Source organism: Lytechinus variegatus, chromosome 2 (genome assembly GCF_018143015.1).
Source record: "Lytechinus variegatus isolate NC3 chromosome 2, Lvar_3.0, whole genome shotgun sequence".
NCBI lineage: Eukaryota > Metazoa > Echinodermata > Echinoidea > Temnopleuroida > Toxopneustidae > Lytechinus > Lytechinus variegatus.
In genome coordinates, this window is record NC_054741.1 from 46,849,445 (window position 1) to 46,876,381 (window position 26,937).

The window sequence follows — 26,937 nt, forward strand, 5'->3', positions numbered from 1 at the left end:
GTCATTATGAAGAAAAGCATCCAATCGACCAATAACGATCTGTGGCCCGTAACACAAAGCTTAGCAATGATCATAGAACAGTTCTCTATACGATTGATTCCATATCTTAACTAAAATGTACAATCAGGACAACGGCATGACAATCAATCGTGAAAATCAAGCGTACGATTAATAATCATTAACCTTTCTGTTACGGACCCTGGTCTCCTCTATAAATCTGCACGATCCTATAATTATAAAACAAAAAGAAAATTAATTTTCTTAAAATGTTCAATAAATCTAGGTCAGGTGTAAAAGATAAATACTCTCATGTTTACCTAATAATTATCATTGATTCCTCACTGGCATAAATATCGGGAAGATGGTGGATATCCCCCCCCCCTCTCCACTTTTCGGAAAGGGTGGGAGGGTGTATTGTACAAACACCTATAAACACCAAAACTTTACTTGTTCAATTCACCAGACACTCAATATTGTTGTTCAGATCAATTCATGTTTAAATGCCATCAAAATACCTTGGAAAAATTTGGATTCTAAAAACGCAAATCTCTCACTCTGTCGATCATTTTGCTCATTTGCAGAGTATAATATCAAAGGGCACTGGGAACGATTTCTTTTTTTTTTCTGGGGGTGCTGATGTAAATTTGACAAGTAAAAAAAAAAAAAGAAAGCCTTTCACTGCAACAACGAAGGTTATTCTGATCCCGAGAAGTTTGACAAGCAGAAAAATTATTTCGCTATACATAAATTAGGTCATTTTGCTTACATTGATCCAATTTTTAACGCCTACCAGAATTCTAGGGGTTGCTGCCTATAAACACAGCACCCCCAAGGAAAATCTTTGCTCTTCCAAGGCCCATGGTATTTTATCCCAACAACTTAAAAAACATAAGGTTGGGTTGAATCTTGAGGCTAGAGCATATAGAAATTATGTATACATGCTTTAAATACGCTGATCCTTGCTCTCCGAATGAGAAGCTGTGAATTCCCTTTGATTTACTTCAGAAGTAAATCGAAGGGAATTCACATCATTTATATCGCGCCAAATCCACTCTGTAGAGTGCTCAACGCGCTTTTTAGGAAATTATTAAAGAAATTGAGAAGAATTAAAGAGAATGTTTTGAGGTAATGTTTGAAAGCTTCAGAGGTCAAGCACTGTTTGATGTTTTCAGGGAGGCAATTCCAACTTAGAGGATGAGTTGATATCAATCAACTCGATGCGGTTGAAATAATTATGAATATTTAAACGATTTTTTCCGTTTTATAAACTTAAAATAGCATTTAATATTTTAAATTTATTTTGTATATTCCAAATTTGAAATCTTTGTTCAGAATTTGAATTTTGTATCAACTCCGGAAGTCAGTTTTTAAAATCTTTTCTTTTTCATGACGGCAATATTATCAACATCAACTATATAAGTATCGACAGTCCTAATCTCTCCTCTGGCACAAGGCACATTCGCGTTATAAATTTTGTAAGGCATAATTCCATCTTGGGGAATTACTGTGATAATTTTTTTGTGATGACAGCGATGTCCTAACTTCACACTCTTGAAAAAAAAATTGGCAACAAGCTGTCCACACAGCAATTGGTTAAAGCTTAATTCTGGGTAGTTTTAAACCAATACATGTGCTTTGGGTGAAAACGATAGTAGAAAACTACCCAGAGTTGGATATTTTTGTAACCAATTGTTGTTTAGACAGTATGTTGCCCTACATTTAAGAGTCACATGTTCTGAATGATGATTATAATAATGATGATGATGATGATAATAATAATAATAACAAAACTAATAATAATAATAACAATAATAACAACAATGATAATGATAATAATAATAACAATAATAATAATACGTTTGACTTATAAAGCGCATAATCCACTATGTAGAGGAGGCACTTTTTAATTATCCCTCATGTTTACACACTCTCCCAATTTTAGATTTATTCTGGAGGCATCCATGATTTATCTTGAAATATTTTTTTACCCCATCGAATATTCAAAATAATTCTAAAAATTTGCTCGCATGGTAATCGGACCCAACTTAGTTTAGTATAGTTTATGTAAAAAAAAAACCTATAAGAGCATCCAATCCATGCATCGTTAAAGGACAAGTCCACCCCAACAAAAACTTGATTTGAATAAAGAGAAAAAATCAATCGATTTTGATGAAATGTTCAGTGTAATGCTTAACACTAAACATTTAATCAAAATCGGATGTAAAATAAGAAAGTTATGACATTTCAAAATTTCCCTTCATTTCACAAAAACAGTTATATGAACGGGTCAGCTACATCCAAATGAGAGAGTCGATGATGTCATTCACTCACTATTTCTTTTGTTTTTTATTGTTTGAAATATGAAATATTTTGATTTTCTCGTCATTGTCATGTGAAATGAAGTTTCATTCCTCCCTGAACACGTGGAATTCCATTATTTTAACATTTTGTGCTTCAGGCAAGGAGGTCCTAATCGTCAAATTCGTAAAAATTGAAATATTGTATAATTCAAACATTAAAAAACAAAAAAGAAATAGTGAGTGAGTTACATCATCAACTCTCTCATTTGGATGTAACTGGCTCGTTCATATAACTATTTTGTTAAAAATAAGCGAAACTTTGAAATGTCATAACTTTCTTATTTTACATCCGATTTTGATGAAAGCTTCAGCATTGTGCTTGTCTGATTTTTCTCTATTGATTCAAATCAACATTTTTCTGAGGTGGACTTGACCTTTAAACATGTTTCATATCAGACCTTGACTATCATCATCAAACAACATGGATGGAGATCTTCCGTTTCGGGACACCCCCCCTAGAAATAGCCCTGAAATTTGAGTGCTTCAAAATTGGGATTTGAACTCCAATAGGTCCATGGTTTCACCCCCCCCCCCCTGCATGCACACGCGTGTTCTCGGACAGGGTTTTATGCGAACGGATTATGGAAAGAGATTCGAAAACAAGAAATAGATGTAGATTGTGAAATTAAATTCCTCCATACGTATGCGCATATTTATCATATTAGGAGAATGAGATCGAGGGAAAGGGGGGGGGGGGGGGTGGGAGAGAGAGAGGGGGGCAAAGGAGGGAGGGGAGATGGGTTCAGAGGGAGAGGGGGATAATGAAAGATAACGAGAATGAGGGAGTGAGAGAGGGGGGGATTGGATGCATCCACATCAAAATTTACACGTCATCATGATTGCATAATCATGATGCATGGGGGATGCATGATAACATCAGACTCTGATTTAAATCGCTGAGTAATTATTTTGTCACTGATTCATTAGGGATAGGGTGTGAAGAGAGAGAGATCGAGATCAGCCATTTCCCTATTATCATAGGGCAGCTGACTGTATAGCTGACTTGCCCTCCGATCTGACGAATTAAAAATGACAAAATCACCGGATCGAGAAACGATAAGGAGACGATGGTCACCCACTGATAGATCAGTGTGGTCACCCCACCCCTCTGGCATGCAAAAAACTGTGGTAGGTTACGTCCATGCTTCCGGGTATGCATAATGGTGTCATCTAAACTCAATGACTTCGATAAAACCAAGTTCAAGAAATTATTTATTCATTGCCTGCATGGCCTACGATTTGTACGCTTCCCTTCCCTCGTAAACAGCACGCAAACTTATTTGATAAATATAGGCCTCATTTCCGACCAGAAAATTCCAAGGCCCCGTAACCATGATTACCGTGATTTTTACGATTGATCATAATATCATTGCAACCAATGGCACATAATTGTGTTAAGAGGCCCTGTCACCTTCAAAATGTATACGGGTCTGATAGTGAGGGGAATGGTGCGAGCGAGCATATTTTAAATCCGTGCTCTGTTCTGTTAGAATTATATTCAACTTAATATATAAACTCTTTTCCTTTCATTATTCTTTCTTTCGGGGGGGGGGGGTGGTGTACGGGCTCTGTAGATGCGTGTGTTCTGTGCTCGAGCTCCGGCGTGTGTATTTCTCGTTGCCAACTCAAAGCTGTTTGTTATAGCGCCTTTCACAATTATGGTGGTGCAACAACCGTTGCGATTGTGTACAATATAAATGTTGTGACCAAATGATCGCAAACGATCGCAAGAGCGATTGTGAAAGCCCCTTATTTCACAAGGGTAGTGAAATGAAAGTGAATAATGATCTTATCTCAGCTCTGTGAAAAGGGCGTACGTAATGTCTATTATTAGCACTATTGTTACACGAGTGAGACACCCTCGCATTGATGGAACTCGATCAATGCAAATTCAGTAAACACAAAACGTTTTAAGAACTTTCTCGAAACCAAACTCAACGTTCAAGAACTCGTCCTTTATTCCAAAGCATAGTTAAAAAGTTTTCAAACGTCAAAATGGAATGTTCGAATAAAATGTGTTGTATATATAATGTGATGGAATTTTCTGAATATTATGTAAAAAAAACACTTTTTTTTCTTGCATTGGAAAGTGGCAAAAATTGTTCTCGCTCGCGCACTTAACTCGATCGCATCATCGCAGCTTTATGGAACTTGTGTTCCGTTCATGTATGGGGTCGCAGACCAATTTTAAAGGTATTGTTTAACTTTGTGAGCAGCAGATTTAAAAAATTCTCAAACCAAGATGAAATATGTGTACAAGTGCATGTATTAGAACTAATAAACCCTGAAAACAACCATTATTGAGAATGAAAAGCTAAAACTACAAGGCAAACCCCGATTTTGTAAATAGGCGTCTTATAGACGCCTAAATAGTACACATAAGTGTATGGGATAAAATTAAGATGGTGTTTCTGGCTTTGTACTTCAATTTTTGAAGCACTAAATAATTATTTTGGATCGCAATTTTTTCTGGGCTTCATTTTTGTAACATATCAAAGACACAGATGACAAGTGTGACCTTCGAGCTCAGATTTTGTTAAAAGTCAAACCAATTTTAACCAATCACTTTAAGGAGTGCGGTGGCCTTAATAAAGCTGTTCTTCATGCACCGAAAATCTTTTCTTTCTCGAGGTGTTTGAATAGCATCATAATATGATATCATATGGGCCTTTCTATGGTCCGTATGTGATACTTGTTAATTTGTGGACATAATTCTGTAGTGTTATTTGCTCGACAAAAATAAATTTATTGGCTAATCTACCCTCTATAATCATGATAACTATCTCAAAATATGTATTTTAGGACTATAGCTATTTACGACACCGTGATCAAAAGACAATGCAGTGAATACATTGGTAAATTTGAGGATATCATTATGGAATATTCATATATCATTGCGATGATTTATAACTAAAGGTAGGTGATTGACGTCCAAAGAGATTTCCAGGGATAAGTTATACTACATGGGAGTAGAAAGTCACGGGATATAGAACAATTCTTCAGATCAGGGAATTGGCATCACTAAAATTCTCTGTTTATATATAATAGGAGTACACTCTGAATTAAGTACGGTGCACTTCTGATCGCGTATGTGTGTTCTGTGTTTTGTAATAGCGTTTTCAATCATGATTCATTCGGGGATTCATGTTGAAAATCGACACTTGCACACATCCTAAGCTAGATCGAAAAAATAGTCGATTTCGGCCAGGATTTGTCTGGCTGCGCGGCATCCCCTCCCACTGAAAAAATCATAGAATATATGAAAAAAAAAAATAAAAAATCCTCCGAAACAACTGATTTTTCAGTCTAAGGTATAACCCCGGGCCCCAAGCCTATATACCCATACCCTCTGAATCGCAGTACAATGTCCATTTATTAAAAACGGTTAGTGGCGTGTATACTCCATTGTGCTATTCATAGACCACTACGTCACCAACAGAAGTGACTTGCAGGAAACATTGATCGCTGTTAGGATATAAATAAGGGCAGCTATAGTTCCCGAGCTAGCTACTGTCGTTTGTTTTCAATAGAACGCGTACACAAGCTAACATTCATTGATTCTATCCCTGTGAGGTTGGGGTGCAAATAACCGAGCAATATGGCACTCGTGGAGCTTCTTGGAGAGAAAATCTGCCAAAAACAAGAAAATGGAGAGCTGGTGTCAGTAGATACCTCATCTCTCGTGGGTTCAGGTAGATACGTGGGCATCTATTTCTCAGCGCATTGGTGCCCTCCTTGCCGCATGTTCACCCCAGTGCTGGCCAAATTCTACAAGGAGTTCAAGGAGAAGAATGAGGGCAAGTTGGAGATTGTCTTCGTCAGCTCCGATCAGACTGCGGATCAGTTCAAAGATTACTACGTCGGAGAGATGCCTTGGAAATGTGTCCCGTATGAGGATCGAGATAGGAAGGTGAGAGAATTAAAAAATATTAACATTGGGTATACCGATATGGCACTGATGCCGATCATATAGAAGTTGGGATGGCGCCTAATCTAATCATCAGTTCGCTTGAGGGTAGGGGGGGGGGGACTTCATACTCAATAGACAATACGAACTTAAAGAAAAATAAATAAATCTTTCCTCGATCTGAGTACCCTAAACATTTTGTCATGTTTCCCAGCTTAAAATGAGGATTGATGCCTTATAGATAATATGTATACTGTAATATTTTTACTGTTTATTTCCTATTTTTTTCAAGTGCGCGGGGTTGACCATATATATATATATATATATACATGCAACCTCACTTGAAAAAAAGGAAATAAAGTAGCAGCTATGTAGCCTCTCCAACCACCATGTTATAATTATTTTTACCCAGCAGTAATGGGCGCTGATGTTCAGATATGGCTCTACTCGGCTTTTCAAGGCCATCTCCGTCGCAAGCGGATGTACAGTACTATACGGCGCTACTCTGTATATAATCCCGTGCCTATACTGTTTACAACGCTTAGTATACTGACAGACTGATAATTACGCGGGAGTTGATGGGGTATGAATTTATGAATAGGAACTGAAATACCGATTGTTTTGCATGGTTTGCTCCTGACCGTAATTTTGTCGATACGGAAGTATAATTGCAGTATTATGCTTACACGCATAGATCTGCGGTGGTTGATCATGAATAATATGGGTAGCTATGCACCCCACTGTAGGATATTTCAACAATGTCATATATAGGGGCATAATATTATGTAGTAACACGACCCAACAAACACACTCTTCTCTTTTTTGTTTACTCTTCTCCTTTCTTTCCTCATTTTCCCTGTCCTTTTCTTCTGTTTTTTTTTTCACGACTAAGAAAATATTTTTGGCCGTCACCCCCTGCCCTACTGTGGCGCGACCCCTATAGATAGGTAAAAAAAAAAAATGGAGATAGATAGATAAAGTGAACTATATATATATATATCTGTGTGTGTGTAAAGCTTTACATGTACAACAGCTTTTTGGCAACTCTTTTCTATTTAAATATTGTAAAGAAATGGATGAAGAGAACAATATATATATACTAACAAAAATTAAGGATAGAAAGTAATCAATAAAATAATTGAAGAAAAGCCTGTTGATTGTGTGTTTGTTAATTTTCTATCCGTCTTCTTTAAAATTGGTATATAAAGCGAATACATCAGGTATATACGAAGTATCTTCTATGTGACTCATTTATATTACGTAACATCTCGATATCGATCAGAAATCTCATGACTCATTTAAAGAACTGTTCTTCCGTTTCCTAGTATCGGGATTTCATTTCCACATAATTTATCGCTTTCATTATTTTTCAGTACTCAGCAGTTCATACATCCAAAGAACTGAATATGTATTCGCTAACTAACATACAAACAAACTTTGGGGCAGAATTTGCTCGAATCCGCATCTATTACTCGTCGTGTGCGAACCGTGAATATGTTAATCTCTTTTGGTGTTATGTAGGCATATGGGTTTGTTTATTGATCGATCTATTTATTCATCTTTCATTTATTCTTTTTATCCATTAGACTTTAATTTCAGTTTGGGGTTTTATATATATATATATATATATATATATATATATATATATATATATATATATATATATATATATACACATTTACTTACTCGATTGTCGTCTTCTTTTCTTTCGTTCCATCAGGAAAAACTTTGTGCTAAGTTCGGTGTGAGGGGTATCCCAACGTTCATCATCCTCGACAGCGAGACATGCGACGTGGTTTGCAAGCAAGGCAGGAATAAAGTGATGGATGATCCAGAGGGAGACGATTTCCCATGGCGAGAGTAGACTCAGCATTAGGCCTATCTTGATGGATGCGCTCAACCACCATCTTTCCAAGTATATTGAAGCCAGTTGAAGATCCCTAAGTTTTGAAACTTACCTGATTACAATTACCATGGTCGTAGCGTCTATTGTGTTAATATTTGTATCTTTCTGGAAAAAAGGGTTGATTTTAATTATAGGCATCTATTATTTTTTTTCTTATTTTTAAACTAAGGCGAGGGTGGGACCATATCACTGATGGACCATATCCCTGCAAGTAGCTGTCAAAATTTCTTCATTTTTAAATTTCTTGATGACAATCACCGTGCTACTTCATATTCGTAGGCTTATGTATGAAGAAGGTTTTATATAATACCTCTGTAAAAGTACGTTGTTGGTTAAAATATAGTAATATGCTGTGTAAATTTTACGCAATGTTGTGTGAATAATACAAATGATGAACCTCATAATGCCCAACCCGTTCTTTGGACTGAATACGAAGGCGGAGGGGGTGTCAACATGTAGGCAATCTGATAAGCTGGTTGTTTCTTTCTGTTTTAGAAACTCTTGTTTAAAAAAAAAACGAGTCATTGTTAATATTTCCAAACATAATCCATATACCATAATGTAAAATAACGGATCCCTAATCGATCTTGATGTTAATTCTTTCTTGATTAAATGATTATGATGCACAGAGGTTAATTACTATTATTTTCCAAATATTTTTTATGTCACTTTGATATTGGTATTTCACTTAATGTTTGAAAACACAAGGACTAGTGTAGTAGCTGCGTTATAATTTTAGGCCTATGACATCATCATCACCGGAGCAATTCATTTCCCAAATAATTATTTGTTTTCATCTTCCCAATCCGGCAGCATTCTATATCATCGTGCTTATCCGCATCTCTTTTTATGCGGGTTGAAAACAAATATCTCAGGTTTCAACTAGAGCGTAATCGAACATAAGGTAGATTACGACGTATAGATGAATATGTTTAATATCGTGTATGTGTGAACATAATAATTCCAGGACACACTCATTTCTTTATACACCTTATATGTTTCTATTTACATTGTGTGCTGTTCTTTTGTGTTAGAGATATGATCTCGATGACGAAAGTCTGAGAGAAATAAAGTTCAACTTCTAATCTTAAAATGTACAGTCCAATGCCGCACTGGGAGCACTGTTAAAGGGTGCAACTTTGCACGTTTAAGACCATAAAGGTGTTGATTACACCTGAAAAAATGTTCATCAGTGTGGAACAAGTTGAACTATTTTTCTTGAGAGTGTATATTTCAGTGTAGACTTGAGTGCCATTACATCCGTTCCAATTAATAATTTCATTTTTTTTTTCAAGTTTGGTGTTGACTAGCCGGTGATGGTGTCCGGACATTGTTTCTGTATACAAACCACATCACACATGAGCCCAGTGCTTGCATGGATTGACGTAATTCGGCAGCTCGTCCCATGCGCGTTCTTCAAACGATATATCTACGCATACGCTTTCTACAACGCACTGATTCCTTTTCAAATATAAGTCAAATCACAATGGACAGCTGAATTTTTTTTGTCGGGACAGCAGATCGTCCGAAGATTCGAACCGGACGGAAAATAGCATGTATGACTTTTGTCCAGAGTCCAGGACGTCGGACACTGATGTTTTGGAAAATACTGTGTTGTCTTCAAGGGCTTTTGAGAAAAGGTTCTGCGTTCTAGAAAGCGTCTACATATTGATTGCGGAATGTCATAGGAGACAAGGTCATCGTGGACTTGTCAATTCCACTTGTTTGTCATAGAACCACTTTCTTTCGTTTATTTTCATTTGATGGTAAAGGAAAGTAAAGTACTCCACAGGTTTGTGTAAATATTTTTTTGTAAGTTGAATATCGAAATAAGAGTATTTTGTATATTATCTTCTATAGATACTATGTAGTGCAATCCTTTGATGTGTTCTCATGCATTTCGGGGAAATTTTATTACATACTCTTTTAGTTTTATATTTCAGTCTTTGTTTATGACAACTTATTGGAGTGACAAATTATTTTGTGTCTTATTGTTTTGTAAAAAAATAAAAATAAAGTTTCTTTTCTAACTGGATATTTGTTCTTGGTTTGACATTTTCTTTTAGGCCTAGAGAGATGTGTTTGCTGAGACAGGGCAATATATGAGGAGGGGGGGGGGGGGGGGGGGGGGGAGTAACACACACCAACTTGAAAAAATGAACCCTGTGTCTACCTTTTTATGTCCATTTTTACTTGTCTCATTTCATTGAATGTGTGGCAGCTTATTCTTTAAAATGATATATTTTACTTAATATTGGATAAACGTACGCTCTTTCCATGCCCTTTTTAATGAATTATTGGATGAGGTAGGAAGTGAGTAAGTAAAAGAAATAAGAATACAAAAAGAATTAAAGAAAGAGGGATTAGTCCTCCGAGAGAGGGGAGAAATATGAGGAAGGAGAAGAAATGAAAGAAGAATGTGAATTAAAAAAGGAAAGTAGCAGAAACATAATTCTTTTAAGTTTCGACCATGGAGATATAATGAGCATGGCAGTCCTCGTCGAAGTCACCCCTTCCACTTACGCCCGGCTCACACTATGCGATCCGGTGCGATGCCATTTTTCAAGAAATCACATTTTGCATTAAATATAAAAGTTCCAAGCAGTAAAATGATTTCATATAAAGTTTGACATGATGTTAGGAATACAAAAATCATATTTTTACTTTGCGGCCAGCCCTATGGTCGGAGTAAAGTCCAAATCGGCTTGAAGTCGCAGTCGATGATGACGTCATTATACGATTTGGAATTGAATTTGTTTTTATTCATTCAGGGAGGCTTGGGCTCGAACTGGACTGAATTTCGATTTCAGTAGTCCGACCACTTTTCAGGGCGCCGTCTTACAAAGAGTTACGATTGATCCAATTAACGTATAACTCTATGGAAATCTATCATTGTCATATATTTTTTTCCAGAGGAAATGTGCAAAACAAAGGAAAACATACAAGCTGCCTCCCCCTGGCGGATTTCACCGTGAAAATAAAAAAAAAACGGGAAAAGGAGAAAAGGGAGAAAGGGAAAGGGGAAGAAAGAAAGAACAAGAGGAAAGGGAAAAGGGAAAGGTAGAGGGAAAAAAGTGAAAAGAAGTGGACAGAAAGAAGAACATAAATAAAGAAAAAAGTTAAAGAAAATAAATTTCATGCCATACTTCCGTTCGTGTTGCTGCCGGTAGGAGTGATGGCGATGATGATGATGATGATGATGATGATGATGATGGCGATGATGATGGAAGTGGTGGTCGTTATGATGATAGTAAAGATGGTTCTAATGATGATGATGTAGACGATGATAGTGGTGATGGTGATATAGTAAATAATGCTGATGACAACAATGTTGCTGTTGCTGACTACAAAGGCTTTGGTTGTTGGTGATAGGATATTTGGTTGATGATTATAAGAGGATGATGATGATGATAATTAGGTACTGACGAAAATAATGGTGATATCAACGTTGACAATTTTGAGGAAAATGACATTGGCAATGTTAATGGTAATGGTTATTGACGACGATGTTTTGCTGTTGCTGCTGATAATGTCGAAAAAGATGTTATTGAAGATGATTGTGGTAGTTGGTTGTTATGATTATAATCATGTTTGATGATGATGATAATGATGATGATAATGATGATGATGATGATGATGGTGATGATAATGATGATGATGATAATGGTGATGATGATGATGATGATGATGATGATGATGATGATGATGATAATAATTATGATGATAATGATGATGATGGTGGTGATGATGATGATGGTGATGATGATGATAGTGATGATGATGATGATGATGATGATGATGATGATGGTGATGATGATGATAGTGATGATGATGATAATGATGATGATGATTATGTTGATGGTAAAGAGAAAGATTATGGTAGGAGTGGTAATGATCGGGTGGTAATGATGCTGATGTTGGGCTAATTATGATTATGGTTATAATTCGTGATGAAAATGAGGTATTGATTACAATATTGCTATAATGACGTTGATGTTGATCATGATGATGGCGACGATGATGGTAATTGATGATGACATGGCTGATTAAAATTGCTGATTTTGAAATGATATTGAAGAATATCAATTGCAATAAATTAATATTCTTATAAAAATTGATTGTGAATTGAATGGACAAAAGAATAATAATAATTATTTATGGATAAAAGACTGACGGAACAAATGGATTAACTAATGATTGATTATTGTGTTCCACCGTATACAATAATACAGTATTGTCACTCATTGATCATCCGAGAAAAAGAGTTTGATACTCTTTGAATGGTGTAAAATATTTTTCAAAGTGGGTAGCACTGGGCACTTTTTAATAACTATTTCAACACCGCGGGAATGAAATCGGTTGATCTCTGTGCAAAGTATGGAAATTACCAAATTCACTATTCAGCAGATCCAAGCTATGCAGGTCGACGGTATATCACAGTCGAGGTCTAGTGTTTATGACTTTCTCTCTCGTCTTTCATACCGAGGTTTGTTCTATTCCCGCAAGAAATTTACCTTCATTGTGCTGCACTCAACCCAGGTGAGGTGAATGAGTATCCGGTAGGAAGAAAATCCTCAAATGCTTAAGCACAGCTATACAGCCGGGATAATGAAATAACATCAACGTTGCGTATCTTCGGGCAAAAAGCGTTTTATGACGCTCTAAATAAATAGGTCATAAATGATAAGTGATTAAAAGAATTTGAAGAAAGGAGACCAACTCTAATTGATCATAATTCATGAAAAGCATACCTGATTAAAAAATTATTGAAATCCAAGCATTAATTATGAAGAAGAATAGTTTTTTTTTCAGTAAAAATTTTCTCGATTAAGATGTCAACACACTTCAGAAATTCGATTTTCCTCTCAGACACCAACTTCTCTCCGAATACTTTTTCTTTCACTCATGCATGTTTTTTAACATAAATTTCAGTGAATACTGCTGTGTCTAATCAAATCAAATTACAATATGGTAGATTTTAATAAATAAGTGATTTATGTTTTTGGTCAGAAACTTTTACATTATCATTGGGTATTTTGACCAATCCATTTTCATACTCGCAAATATTTCTAAAGATATATCCCCATCCCCCTTGATTTACACCCGTGATTCATGTATTAAACAGTATTGTAAAGAACAGTATTGTTTTTACTGTGATAGGGCCTACACATGAATGTACAATTCGTCTTAAATTATGTAACGTCTATACCGTATATTTAACATTCCGAAGTAATAATAATAATAATAATAACTGGATTTATATAGCGCTTTTTTCCAGAGGATACAAAGCTCTGTTGATAGCATAAGACAAGTTAAGGTTTATGGTTATATAAGTGTGCTTTAGGTCAAGAGAAGAGAGGTTTCGAAGAGATGGAGGGAGTTTGTTCCAAAGACGGGGCAAGAGATTGAAAGGGTTGAAACCGGCATGTTTTCTGGATTTTGGAATGACATATAGGAAGGAGTAGCGGCAGAACGAAGAGAGTATGTAGATCTTTGTTGCTGAAAGAATGAATGAAATGACTTGAAAAAGAATAGCTCTGCCGTTCAAATCCATCATTATTTAATGAAAAACACATAAAATATGTCCTTCAAAAAACATTTTCCCTTTTCGATTACATGCTTATATAGAGTTTTTCTCTATCTCTGAAATCATTCCTGTGTTTACCACTCCTCAGTCATCATATACATCAAATTATGATTGTATTTGAGTTATTCTCCACTTTTCATGGCCGTATTCTCGAGAGCTATGATTCTATATTTCTGTACTTGACATCGATTATAAGTTTACTGTGTTTTTTCAATATAGGTCAACTTCACATACCAACAAATCCGTTACAAATCGTGATGGGCCTTTAACCGAAAGATTGATCAAGAACACATTTACAGTACACTCTAGAAAAAGTTTACCCAATATTGGGTAAAATGAGAACATGCATTTTGGTTGGGTAAAAAGACTCTACCAAATATTTTGTAAATTTTACTTAATGTTACGTTGAATTTTACCCTAGGAAAAGTCCACCCCAACAAAAAACTTGATTTGATTAAAAAGAGAAAAAAATCAACAAGCATAACACTCAAAATTTCATCTAAATCGGGTGTAAAATAAGAAAGTTATGACATTTTAAAGTTTCGCTTCATTTCACAAAACAGTTATATGCACATCTCGGTCGGTATGCAAATGAGGGAACTGATGACATCACTTACTCACTATTCTTTTGTATTTTATCATATGAAATGTTTTTATTTTCTCGTCATTGTCATGTGAAATGAAGTTTCATTCCTCCCTGAACACATGGAATTCCATTATTTTAACATTTTGTGCTTCAGGCAAGGAGGTCCTAATCATCAAATTCGTAAAAATTGAAATATTGTATAATTCAAACAATAAAAAACAAAAGAAATAGTGAGTGAGTGACATCATCGACTCTCTCATTTGGATGTAACTGGCTCGTTCATATAACTATTAAAAATAAGCGAAACTTTGAAATGTCCTAACTTTCTTATTTTACATCCGATTTTGATGAAATTTTCAGCATGGTGCTTGTCTGATTTTTTTCTCTATTTATTCAAATCAACATTTTTTCTGAGGTGAACGTGCAATTTGCCCAATATGGGGTAAAAAACCCCCAGCAAACATGCCTTTTCCTTTCTTCCCAATATCGGATAAAATTTCACTCGTTTTTAGAGTTTTCATACCTACGTATACACTGCTCGTGATGTGATAATCACACTCCACTTGAAAGAAGTTTTTTTTTTGCACAAGCCAGTCTTCCAACTACTGAAAATTTGCTTCCTTGCTTCGCTCGGTCGCATATTGGTATCAACTGTTATTCATTACTTTATATCACAACAAATCCATGACAATATAGTCATCGAAAAATTGTTTTAGGCATTTAACCGAAAATAGTAGCTCGGGGTTAAGCTTAGCCCACTTCGTTTTTGTGGGCTTGCACGGTAAATATTATAATACGGTACTATCTGGCCCTGCAAAAAAGCAGGGTTAGCCGGCTTAATGTGGTGCTAGCACCACAATTGCGGTGCTAAGAGATGTAGTGTGAAACGAAACAGGGCTAAGGAAAAGTGGGGCTTAGCATTAGCCAATCACAGAAGTCGGAATTGCACGTTCATCAATATTCATGACTGTGTGATTTCCCAGGGTTAAGCAAAATAGTGTGGGGTTAACATGGTTAAGAAAGGCAGTGTGAATCGAAAAAAAGATAGTTTGGGGTTAAGGAATGTCCGGGGTTAAGGATAGTATGGGGCTTAGGGAATGCAGTGTGAAAAGGATATAACTTGGTGATGCTCCGGAACGGAAATTTAGGCTGAAAATGGGGGTATCTACCGCGACACATGCCTATCATACATTTATACTAAGTAGCCCCCCGCACCCCCCCCCTCGTTGATCCAGAAAGAATTGGTAGCTTCCACTCCTGTCTGTCTCACGTTCCGTTGATCTTTAATCCAATCGCTGATTATCAGAGTCTGTAATGATATATGTCAACAGGTATAATATTATAGAATGATATTCGTTATTAATCTATTATATTCAAAAAATAAAATTGGCCTCCACTGGGGGTACATTAACGGATACGATAGATATAGACATACATGACATTGCTTGACAATGGTGCAAAAACCATATATAAAAGAATGAAAACAGAACGTAGTCACAATAAGTTGCACGCAAAAAACCTTTAATAAAATGAAATGCAAAATAAAGTAACGTTTCTTAAAATCATGGATTTTTTTTAACACCCTGAATTCATTCAAATTTGTAATATTTTGCCCGGCTCGCTTTTTCGTCAGACCAAATTTATCACACAATAAATATTATCTAATACTATAAACATAAGAATATTTTTGAAAGAAACAAGACTTCCATTGTCCACAACTTGATGTTCTGTTGGTATATTAAACAACAACCGGACTTCTTCCAGAAATCTAGGGTTATTGTTCTATAAAAATGGGTCCTCTTCTCATTGTTCACTTCTCTTTCTAATTCAAGACCTTCCGTAGGATATGAGCTGTTCCAAGCAAGCTTGCCTTCTGTATCGTTTCAAAGGACACCTCGACAGCCAGAATAGCCAGAAAGCTTCTGTGTCTTGTTGTCACTGTTCCCAGGGCTCCGATGACTATTGGTACCACCTTTGTCTTCACCTTCCATATTTTTTCTCAGCTCCCATGCCAGATCGTCATACTTCTGTATCTTTTCCTTCTCTTTACGCCAAGCTCTACAGTCTCCCGGAATTGCAATATCTATGATGAGACATTCCTTATCCTTCTTCTTTAAGAGAACGATGTCTGGTCGTCTAGCTTCAATGACCTTATATTATCTGTCTGGATATTAAAATCCTTTAAGAGCTTTACATCGTCGTTCTCTGCTACAGGCTCTGCCCGATGTTCGTATCATTTTTCTGCATGGGGTAAATGGTACGTACTTCTTGGCCAGACCCCAATGAACTGCAACTGCTACTCTGTCGTGCCTTCCTATTAGTCCAGTCAATATAGGGTTTGACCCACCACTAATTGCAACACTGGATATTCCACTCCAATGCTTCCCAGGAAGGTCCCCTGAACAACATACTAAAAGTCCCAAAAAATCCAAGCACTGGAAATTTATGAAATTTGCATATTATGCAAATTAGCCATAAAAAGTTAGAAAAATAAGGAAAATAGTCCAAAAATTACAAATTAAGTGTCCAAAACAATTTTATTTGAGCGAAAATTCATGATAAATAACTTTAATCAATGTTTTTAATCAAAAGTGCAAAAAAAATCTACCTCATTTGCATAATATGCAAATAAGCATCCTTATATGGAAAATTGTCAAGATATTGTGAGTTTTCTCTCATTGACTGCTTGAAAATTTCAATAATGTTGAAATTTACATGCTGCTATCACTAAGGACGTTGAATAGATTTATATTAAGCTTAGTTTCTGTAGTGTCATTTGCATATTATGCAAATAAGTATGTAATAAATATTCAAGAAAACACACTGGTGATACATTCCTAAAAAATGCAAGTAGATTATCTATTGAAATTTGAATATGGCAATGCCTTAAGTTACAGGAAGTTAACACCATATTAAAAGCCATTAAATAGACAAGCATAGGAAAATCACGAAATTTGCATTTTATGCAAATTAGCCATAAAAATTTGCAAATAAGGAAAATAATCCCAAATTTGGAAATCAAGTGCGGAAAACAATATAAATTGAATGGAAGTTCATGATAACCTTTACAAATTTAATAATTCTTCAAATAAAAAAAATGTAAATAAATCTACATCATTTGCATATATCATTATGAGCATCCTTGTATGAAAAAAAAACAACCCAGAAATTTGTATTTTTCTCATACAAACAGTTAAACCCTCATTCCAAAGAGACCAAGAGCTCTGAAAGACTGATGTAAGACCATAAAACTTGCTTGATCTTTCAACAAACTTTTAAAGTTCTGTGATGTCTTTCACGATTCCTGATAGATCTTTCAATGGTTTTGTGGTCCTCGTGAGTCCAAAGCTTTTTGAAACGGTTCAAAACAGTCTTTCAGCGGTCTTACAGGAAAATTGTTTTTGCTGGCCTTTCAGTGGTCTTCAAAGAACCTTCAAAGTTCTTATTAGTCTTTTTATGATCTTTCGGCAGTCTCTCGAGATTTTTTCAGAGATTACTGTAAGACTCATGAGAGATCACTGAAAAATCATCAAAAGATAATTGAAAGACCAGGCAAAGTCTATGGAAAGAATTCTGAAGGATCACTTGATGCATAGACATCTCTGAAAGACCATTGAAAGATCTCTATAGGACAGGTGTCTTTCAGAGTTCTTCGAGGGGTCTTTCTGAGCCATTCCACAGAGATGACAAAATTCAGTGATCTTGGAGACTGCTGTATAAGACCTTGCCAATTTTTGGTCTTTGAAAGGCCCTTCAAAGGTCTCCCCTCTGTGAATTTAGATCAATATATGACTACTAAGAATGCCTAGTACATTAATTATCAGCTTAATATCTGAAGTGGAATGTACATATTATGCAAATAAGCATCCGGCATGTTATAAATAATCAAGAAAACTTGTGATATTTTCCTCTAAAATTCCACGTAGATTATATAAATGTAACCTTGATGACCTTGCTTGGTTGATATTTACTTTTTTTCATGAGCAGTTACCACCGGAGCAGATACCCCACTCATATTGTGTAATGATGAGTCAATTCTACATGGGTCTTACTGTTTGAATGCTTCATATTTCTACCCAAGTCCTGCTCTCTCCTTGACTTGGTAGAGTCTTTGCGTTTCTTGCTAGTATAGTCCACGCTAGCATGCTCCTTGATTGTCAAGTGATCAGTACAAGATGTCACACCCAGTACAAATAAAAGCTCGTTAGCTTTGAATATTTGGTCCTTGTAGCACACCACTTGTCTTGGTGGTGAATATGAGTAACTTTCTTGGATCACGAGATCCCTGGGCATGGTTTATAAATACCAATGAGCATATGCCCATACCAGCGACATGAAAGCCATTCATAAAGTCATGATAAAGGCTTAAAGTGTATATAGACATCTTTTCAGATACAGGAATCATAATTAGACGTCCTTGCTGAATCCAGTTGCTGCTTCAGGATGAAGCATCCGTTTTCTGTTATTTCCTCTTTGATGAATCTCCTAAGGATGGCAACTATCTCCATATATTGTAGCTATAGTTTCTAAGCAAATCGTATGCAAATAATATCAATTTCCTGATATTTATGGCAAATGGAAATTCCTCAGTGAGACAATGAACAACCAAGTAGACGTTAACAGATGAAGGACTACGCCAGATTATTGCCTTTCCAACAAGAGGACACAACATAACGGAACACCTTTAACATCACTATCAAATACCATCCAACATTGATTAAACAGTGTGTACCCATTCCAGGATTCGTTTGCCCTTTTTGTGTTACTCATTGGTATACCGTGAGGGTGTACAGAGGACTAAACCTTTCAGAAATTATGGTACGACTAAGGATGTCTTCTGGAGGAATGCTGAATTTCATAGTGTCATGCAGATGTACTTTGGACAATCATACATCTCTCTGTACTGAAATCCGACAAGTCGAGTATAGGAGATTGAATGTCAATCAAGAGGACTTTGACAAGAACCAAACCATTACCCTTGTCTTCTTCCGACACAAGTTGCCTCAATGAGACACTGGACATAAATTGTGTCGGAAGAAAAGTTTTATAGGAAGGCTTGCGCATGTTGAGCATCAGTAAGGTGAAGCTCAGAATAGCTACAATGCATGAAGGAGGACCATAGAATGGTTTGTAGACAAGCCTATACATTTGTTGACCGGATTGGCAATGATCCAGGCTGTAACAACTAGCATGTTGGAAGCCCTTAATATCATGCGCTATGACTACATTGGAAGACAACAGATTTTTTAGTCTTAGTATTTACCACTGATCATGATGATGATGACGCTGCTCTGCAAGTCCTGGAACCCTGTTGTGACCCAGACATGGCCAGAGTCAAGCGGGTGTAGCCAAACTACTGAAGAAATTGTTAAAGAAAACAATCTGCATGAAGCTACTAGGCCAGATGGAATCTCTGTTACACTTCTTAATGAGACTACTCATCAGATCTCACCTGCCATAAGTTTGCTTTTCTTGGCCTCCCTTCTGTCGTTCTCATCCATATAAGAAAGGGATGTCAGCTCTAACAAACTACTCACCAATTTCAAATAATGTGCTTTGTTCTTGCCAATCGCATCATCTTTTCAGACTAACAACATGGCTTTAGGACGTGAAGAGCACATTTCCAGTATTTCCCTTAAATACAAATTATATTAGGATAAATATGCATGCTTAGTGATAGCAGCATAATGATTTGAACAACAGTCAATGTGAGAAAATCAAAATATCTTGACATTTTCCATATATGGATACCTATTTGCATAATATGCAAATGAGGCAGATTTGCTAACTTTTTAAAAGAAAAACATTGTACTTATTTATTTATCATTAAAATTTTGTTCAAATTAATTGCTTTTGACATTTAATAATATAATCTTTTGATTATTTTCCTTATTTCCTATTTTAATGGCTAATTTGCATAATATGCAAATTAATTTTCAGGCATTGTGATGAATTCTCATGCTAAGTGATAGTAGCATATAAATGTCTACATAAATCAAATGTTTTCAAGCAGTCAATGAGAGAAAACTCACAATATCTTTAAAATTTTCCATATAAGGATGCTTATTTGCATATTATGCAAATGAGGTAGATTTTTTGCACTTTTGATTAAAAGTATTGATTAAAGTTATTTATCATGAATTTTCACTCAAATTAAATTGTTTTGGACGCTAAATTTGTAATCTTTGGACTATTTTCCTTATTTTTCTAACTTTTTATGGCTAATTTGCATAATATGCAAATTTCATAAATTTCCAGTGCTTGGATTTTTTGGGACTTTTAGTATGTTGTTAAGGGGACCTTCCTGGAAAGCATTGCAGTGGAAAATCAAGTGTTGCAATTAGTGGCGGGTCACCCCCCTATTCTGGCTAGATTGACTGGACTATATGTACTCAGTCTGTGCCATTTTACTGCATTCACTCACCAGATGAGGCACCGTTTCGTCTTTGTCATGACACATTTTAAATGAGGGATGTATGCTCCTTTTCAACTTTGGCTCTTCGGTAATTTCTTCTAACTGCTTGGTCCTGAGCAGCAACTAGCATACTTTCCGTCTCCTTCTTTAAAATGCCTCGTTTCAGCCACTGCTAACTCTCTGGTCCAGCAAACTCATCTGTCTGTCTTAAATCCGTGCATCACCTTCTCTTTTCATCCTTCCAGTCTCATTTTCCTTTGATCAGCCTTCAAATGGCTGATTTTGTGGACAACTCTCCATTTGTTTTGTACACATATTTTCAGATTTTCCCCTTTATTTTACATATTTCACATTATCTCCTCCTGACCTTGACATATATGGTGTGGATTATATTTTCCCATGACATATGATGTGCTCAGAAGGAGGCAAGATGCAGTTTGAAAGATAATGAGGAAAATCTGAAAATTTGTGTACAAAACTAATGGAGAGTTGTCCACAAAATCAGACATTTTGAAGCACGTTTGCCAATTTGAGAATGCCCATAGAAAGTACAACAAGAGTTTTCAACTCCCATAACTTGCTTATTTCATAACCGATTTTGATGAAACTTTTTTTTTAAATTGTTCCTCTCATTTTACTCTTTCCAATAAGATTACGTCTCTTCTTGGGTTTTTGGTTACCTTTAATAACGATTATCCATTTACCAGACACGGGATTTGTTCAAAAACTTTAAACAAGCGATTTTTTAAAAACTCAATTTTGCCTTTGATATGTGCTCACTCATGTATGGCTATAATGATAAATCAAATTGTAATTGGTGCAATAAACGTACATAATTGAACGTTCCTGCCAAATTAATTGGCTAGAAATTAATTATCGATGAAAAGTTATAGCACAATTTTTTAAACGGGAATTAGTTTTTGTTATGTTTACTATTCTGTGCTATCTTTCTCCTTTTCTGTCTTAATCAAATTTGTTCAAAACATTGCACTAATTAAGAAAATCTCATTTCCCTAAAAAAATCATATTCAAATTCAAATTTATTTCCACGATTAAAATATACATATACAAATCATTAACATTAAACGATATTTCACATTTTAAAGAGGTCACAGGAAGCACAACTGCTCTTTATAAATTGCTATAATAATACATCTTCATAATATCCAAACGGTTACGTGTATATTGAAGCTATACTGGTCATTATCATTTGCTTTCGGCAGGTTCTGTGTTTTCGGCAAGTTGTTTTTCAACAGCTATTGAATTGGAAACATTCGAATATGATTTCCTAAAAAAAAAAGTTCTACACATAAAACAACCGCATTTAGTTGATAATGGGCATGACAAAAAAAACCCACCGAGGCTACTCTACCTTCTCCTTGTTTTGGAAGAAAGGTGAATCAATTCTATGCATATTAGATTTTTCTACACAGGTGTGTATGATTTCATTTATAAACCAAATGTAGGCCTATTCTTATGCGATTCGATAAAAAATTGGAGAGATTTGAGTACATTTCCACCCCGAATGCATATTACTAATCTGTTTCATAAAACAAATTATGCATGTATATTCGTGACGTTATACATGTTATACGTGGCGATGCAAAATCCGTGCGAAGCGGCGAAAATCCCGAGAGTGAGTTTTTATTATTAGTAGTATTATTATTTTTAGATAAATGGTACTTACCGATAATTTTCACAAAATGCCGACTCCTGGCCCATATCTCGGATACACTGACCGTACGCTAATACATGGATAAGATTGAGAAAAATGAATCAGGGCAGGTAAAATAATTATCGATAGGTCTAAAGCATATAGGCCTATCAAAATAAAGGCCGATGACAGATTGTGTAATTCCAAAAGGGTTCCGAATTCGGTTCGTTGTCTCGGGACAATCATTATATCTTTTATAAATGTCCATTCAATATATTGTTAAACGGTTGTTAACCATTCAAACGGTTTATTTCCATTTCGTCTAATGCCGATTCGTCCAATTGCCAACTCGTCTGTTATCATTCGTTCTACCATTGGTTCGTCCACTATCCACATGCTCTAACTGCCAATTCGTCCACTCATCATTCCGTTTAATAACCACTTGGTCCAATAGTCATTTATTCCATTTACCAAATAAATGAAAATGAAATTAGACCAACTAGTTATGAGACGAAATGCCAGGAAGTGATGATTGGACCAAATGGTTGTTGGACTAAATGTTAGACTTAATGTTGATGGACGGAATGGCATTAGACTAAATGAAAGTAGACCATATGGTGAGTGAACGAATTGGCAATTTACCATTCAAACGGCAGTGTGTGTGTGTGTGTGGGGGGGGTCTCATACTCATAATATTAGGTAAAAAACATTGAGAAAAATAAAGAAAAGATACAGACAAAGTCAAAGAAGTTTGAAATTTTTTTTCTTTGCAATAACTGAATTAAAATTGACTTTTAATGAGATGAAGTAATAAAAATGCGACCTACGACTAAGTTCGAGAAATTCGTCATTTCTGTCTAATATATCTTCGCTGGAAACACAAGTTGCAATCACAAGAGCAACCAGAAGAACACCGACGATTGCGAGTTTTAATGCCATCTTGTTTTTCTCTGAAACAGAGATAGAGATAGATACAAATATATTGTTTTTATTAAAAAACATCAAATAAACATAAAAATGATATTAATGACCTGAGAGATTGAATATAGTTGCAAATTAAAGATTTGCTGCATAGTGAAGAAAGCGATTTAAAATTGACAAATGAAAATTGGTCATTCACATGAATGACTTTTTATATGCCTTTGTTTATTCAATATTTAACAATCTTCAAATCGACTTTATCCTCATGAATATTTCATTCATGAATGTTCACATTTTCAATTTGAAGTACTTAATGAATATTGAATGCGAATTTGTCGTTAGTTTTACTCCGTTACAAATTACATGAAAAATTGTCATGTAATTTGTAACGGAGTAATAAGAAAATGTCAAATTTGCATAACATTCATTTGTCCTTTTTTTACTCATTAACAATCAGGAGTACAAATACGAGGCTTAAGGGATCCCTATTTAGTATGTAATATTCACTGTCATTTAAGGTAAATATCAACATCTTTCTCCAAAGATAAGTAAATTTTACTCATTCAAATATTTTGATTTTATTCATCTGGTCAGGATATATACAAAATTATGGAGTTTCTTTAGAGGTATTCTGTTGGAAATTTTTGATAGACATGCTACAAATAAAAGAGACTACGTTTTTAAGATATTATCAAACAGTGATTGTTCAAACTTCAGGCTGTTGGAATAGATGGCATACATCCCAAGCTTCTTAAACTGGGTGCTCCTTTTTTAAGTAGAATCATTGGTATATTTTATACAATATGACATTGCGATCATGTACTATTCCAAGAGATTTAAAGACGGCAAGAATTACTCCAATACATTAAGGAGGATCATATAATGTCGATGATTTTAGACCGATATCTCCAAAAGAACGACACGATACTAAATTGAAGACAAATATAAAGAATAGAACATAACATTTTAATAAACGGAACATGTTTCGAGGTGTCGCACCTCATCCTCAGCCTGAAAATTATTAACAGAGTCATTGGTGTTTATGCAGTTCGGATGTGAAGTAAAAATTTCAAGAATGTAGTTACACAGGATTACAAGGTGTGAATTCAATGTTGAATGGAATGAAGTAAACAAAATTACAAGTCTATGGAGTTATCAGATAGAGCTGGGTTGAATTAAATGGATAACATTATTTGGTAATTGTACACCTGTTGGTTTAGTTGAGGTTGTTTCCATTTGATGAAAAGCCCTTCTTTTATTTTTAGTTGAAAATCTGTTTGAGCAGTATCGAGAATTTTGAAACAGTGGGTATTGCATTCTAACAAGCATTGGGGTGACGATTGCAAGTGTCTCCAGACATGGGAGTTCCTTCCCCAGGTGTCCCTATACCGGTATCTGTTCTACCTGCCTTGTATAAAAGGTTAGAAAGAGCAATCCACAATCACCTTTAACACTGCTAACGAATATCCAGCCAGGTTTTAGACCTTTGTATTCTACTACATGTCTAACTAAAATACAGAGTATTTTGTTTGATAAAGTGGATATAAGGGGCGAATGGTCGGAGGTATTTTCCTCGATTTACGTAAAGCGTTTGATGTTATATCACACAATTTCATTTTAGGTAAACTGAAGTATTATGGAATTAAGAATAACGAATATGTTTGGATTAGACATACTTAACAGACAGGAGACAGTTTGTCGTAGTAAACATTTGCATCAGTGAAAGGCGTCCCACAGGATCCTTTTGGGGTCCATTAATATTTTGTGTTTTTATTAATGATATGTAACTTGAATTTGAATGTTAATTCCAAAATGTGTCTTTATATGCAGACGATACTGCTCTTTTCTGTCATGATGTATCATCTAAGGAGGTTATAAGAGTTTGCAAAGTGATTTTGAAGTTATCTGTAAATGGCTCGACCTTAACTGTATGCATTTGCATGCATCCCAAAAAATACATAATTCATGGCTTTCGATCAAAGGAAAAGGTTGAAAAATGATGCTTGAATGATAAAATATAGAGATGAACCAAAAGGAAATGTAAATATAATCAAATACTTGGGTGCAACACTTGACTCTGGTATGACTTGGGGAAAACATGATCATTGTTAAAATATCTTCTACGATAGGATGTATAAAGAGAATCAAATAATTCATCCCGCCTAGGATTCTGAACAATTTATATTTTGCCACGATTTATCTTACAATGATTATTGATTATTACATCTTGGGGAATCTGTACAAAAACCAACAAAAATAAGATACAAAAACTGCAGAATAAGTATGCCCGAATAATTTTGAATATGGACTATCTTTACTCCTCAACATGAATTGTTGTCTACACTCAAATGACAAACAGTGGAGGAACATTATCAAATATCAATATTGTGTTCTTGCTTTCAAAATGCAAAACGAGTTATCACCAGCCTATTTGGAACCACTTATCTGCAAACGTTATGTAACTTATAAAACACGATCTTCTGAACAGTGTTCCTATGCCTATCATTATAAAATACTTTGAATATTCTGTTGCTGCCGTCTTATTCTATTCGCTCTCTTGTGATATACAAAAATGCACGTCCCTCCATGCATTTAAAAATACACTGTAAATCATTAAGATTCTGACTGTCATACACTGAATAACTTGATGTTATGATTCCTTGTTACTTGTTGATTCACTCTGTATTCTATTATTTGCTTTATTATTATATTACATACATTGAATTGATATTGATATTAAGTTATTTGTTTAATTTTAAGGCATAAGTGGACAGGACTACCCTGCAGCATAAGATAAAGAAAACAAATAAATAAATCTAAAAAATGAAAATTTGTCATGCAATTTGAAATGGAGTAGAACAAATGCGCATCATATTCATCAAATACATACGTTTTTCAAATTGAAAATATGAACATTCGTGAATAAGAGAAATATTGGTGATGATAAAAATCGATTTGAAATGTTTAGGAATGTTAAGGAGTAAATAAAATAAAGGCATTTCAAAAGAGTAATTCATGTTTTTGATCCCTAGCTATCCATCTGGATTTGTTTTAAATCCCTGTAATATGTCGCAACAAACGGTATACACCTATTCGATCTCTGATGCTAATACAATGATATTTCAAATCCTGAATCTTGGAAATTATAAAAACAAAATAATATTCCTAAACAAGGGTTAAACTAACGATAAATTGAATCTAAAATGATTTGAAAAACAGTCAAAGAGAATAGTGAGAAACAAGATTGTGTTGACGATTTCCAGTATATGAAATAGGAAATCTACTTACCTCGTCAAGTTTTGTCAGATCTAACTGTCTAAAGAAAACGTCTGTGTCAGAGATCTACTGATATGAATTATAGAAGACTGTCGAAATCACGGCCTTTATCTACTTCTGGGACAGCCCGTATATTTTTTTCTCATTATTGTTCGTTTAACCACATTCCTTTTATTCTAGGCCACGAGAGATAAAGTAAAGGTAAAGCCTTTGAATGCATACCTTCATAATATATTCTGCCAATTACATAGACAGGAAATTGCCATATGCATATTATGTTTATCTGTTCTTTGGATATGTGGAAAGTACAATAAACCTCGTTCAT

General features: G+C 35.2%; 1 protein-coding gene and 1 long non-coding RNA gene across 2 annotated transcripts; one reads left to right on the top strand and one right to left on the bottom strand.

The window, feature by feature from the left end:
* Positions 1–5,830: 5,830 nt before the first annotated feature.
* On the top strand, positions 5,831–10,208 carry LOC121408173 (nucleoredoxin-like). The gene is made up of 2 exons (XM_041599531.1): positions 5,831–6,270; positions 7,988–10,208. The coding sequence occupies exons 1-2, from the start codon at positions 5,959–5,961 to the stop codon at positions 8,129–8,131; spliced, it is 456 nt and encodes a 151-aa protein (XP_041455465.1). The 5' UTR covers positions 5,831–5,958; the 3' UTR covers positions 8,132–10,208.
* Positions 10,209–15,243: 5,035 nt separating this feature from the next.
* On the bottom strand, positions 15,244–26,682 carry LOC121409479. The gene is made up of 4 exons (XR_005969164.1): positions 26,625–26,682; positions 23,243–23,365; positions 22,449–22,506; positions 15,244–15,655 (listed from the first exon to the last, which is right to left on the bottom strand). It is a non-coding gene; the product is annotated as an uncharacterized LOC121409479 (long non-coding RNA).
* Positions 26,683–26,937: the final 255 nt, after the last annotated feature.

Bases quoted from the DNA above. Each gene is read 5' to 3' on its own strand.
- LOC121408173 (XM_041599531.1), top strand. From the start codon at position 5,959: ATGGCACTCGTGGAGCTTCTTGGAGAGAAAATCTGCCAAAAACAAGAA. The intron at 6,271-7,987 runs GTGAGAGAATTA...TCGTTCCATCAG, and splicing joins ATGAGGATCGAGATAGGAAG to GAAAAACTTTGTGCTAAGTT.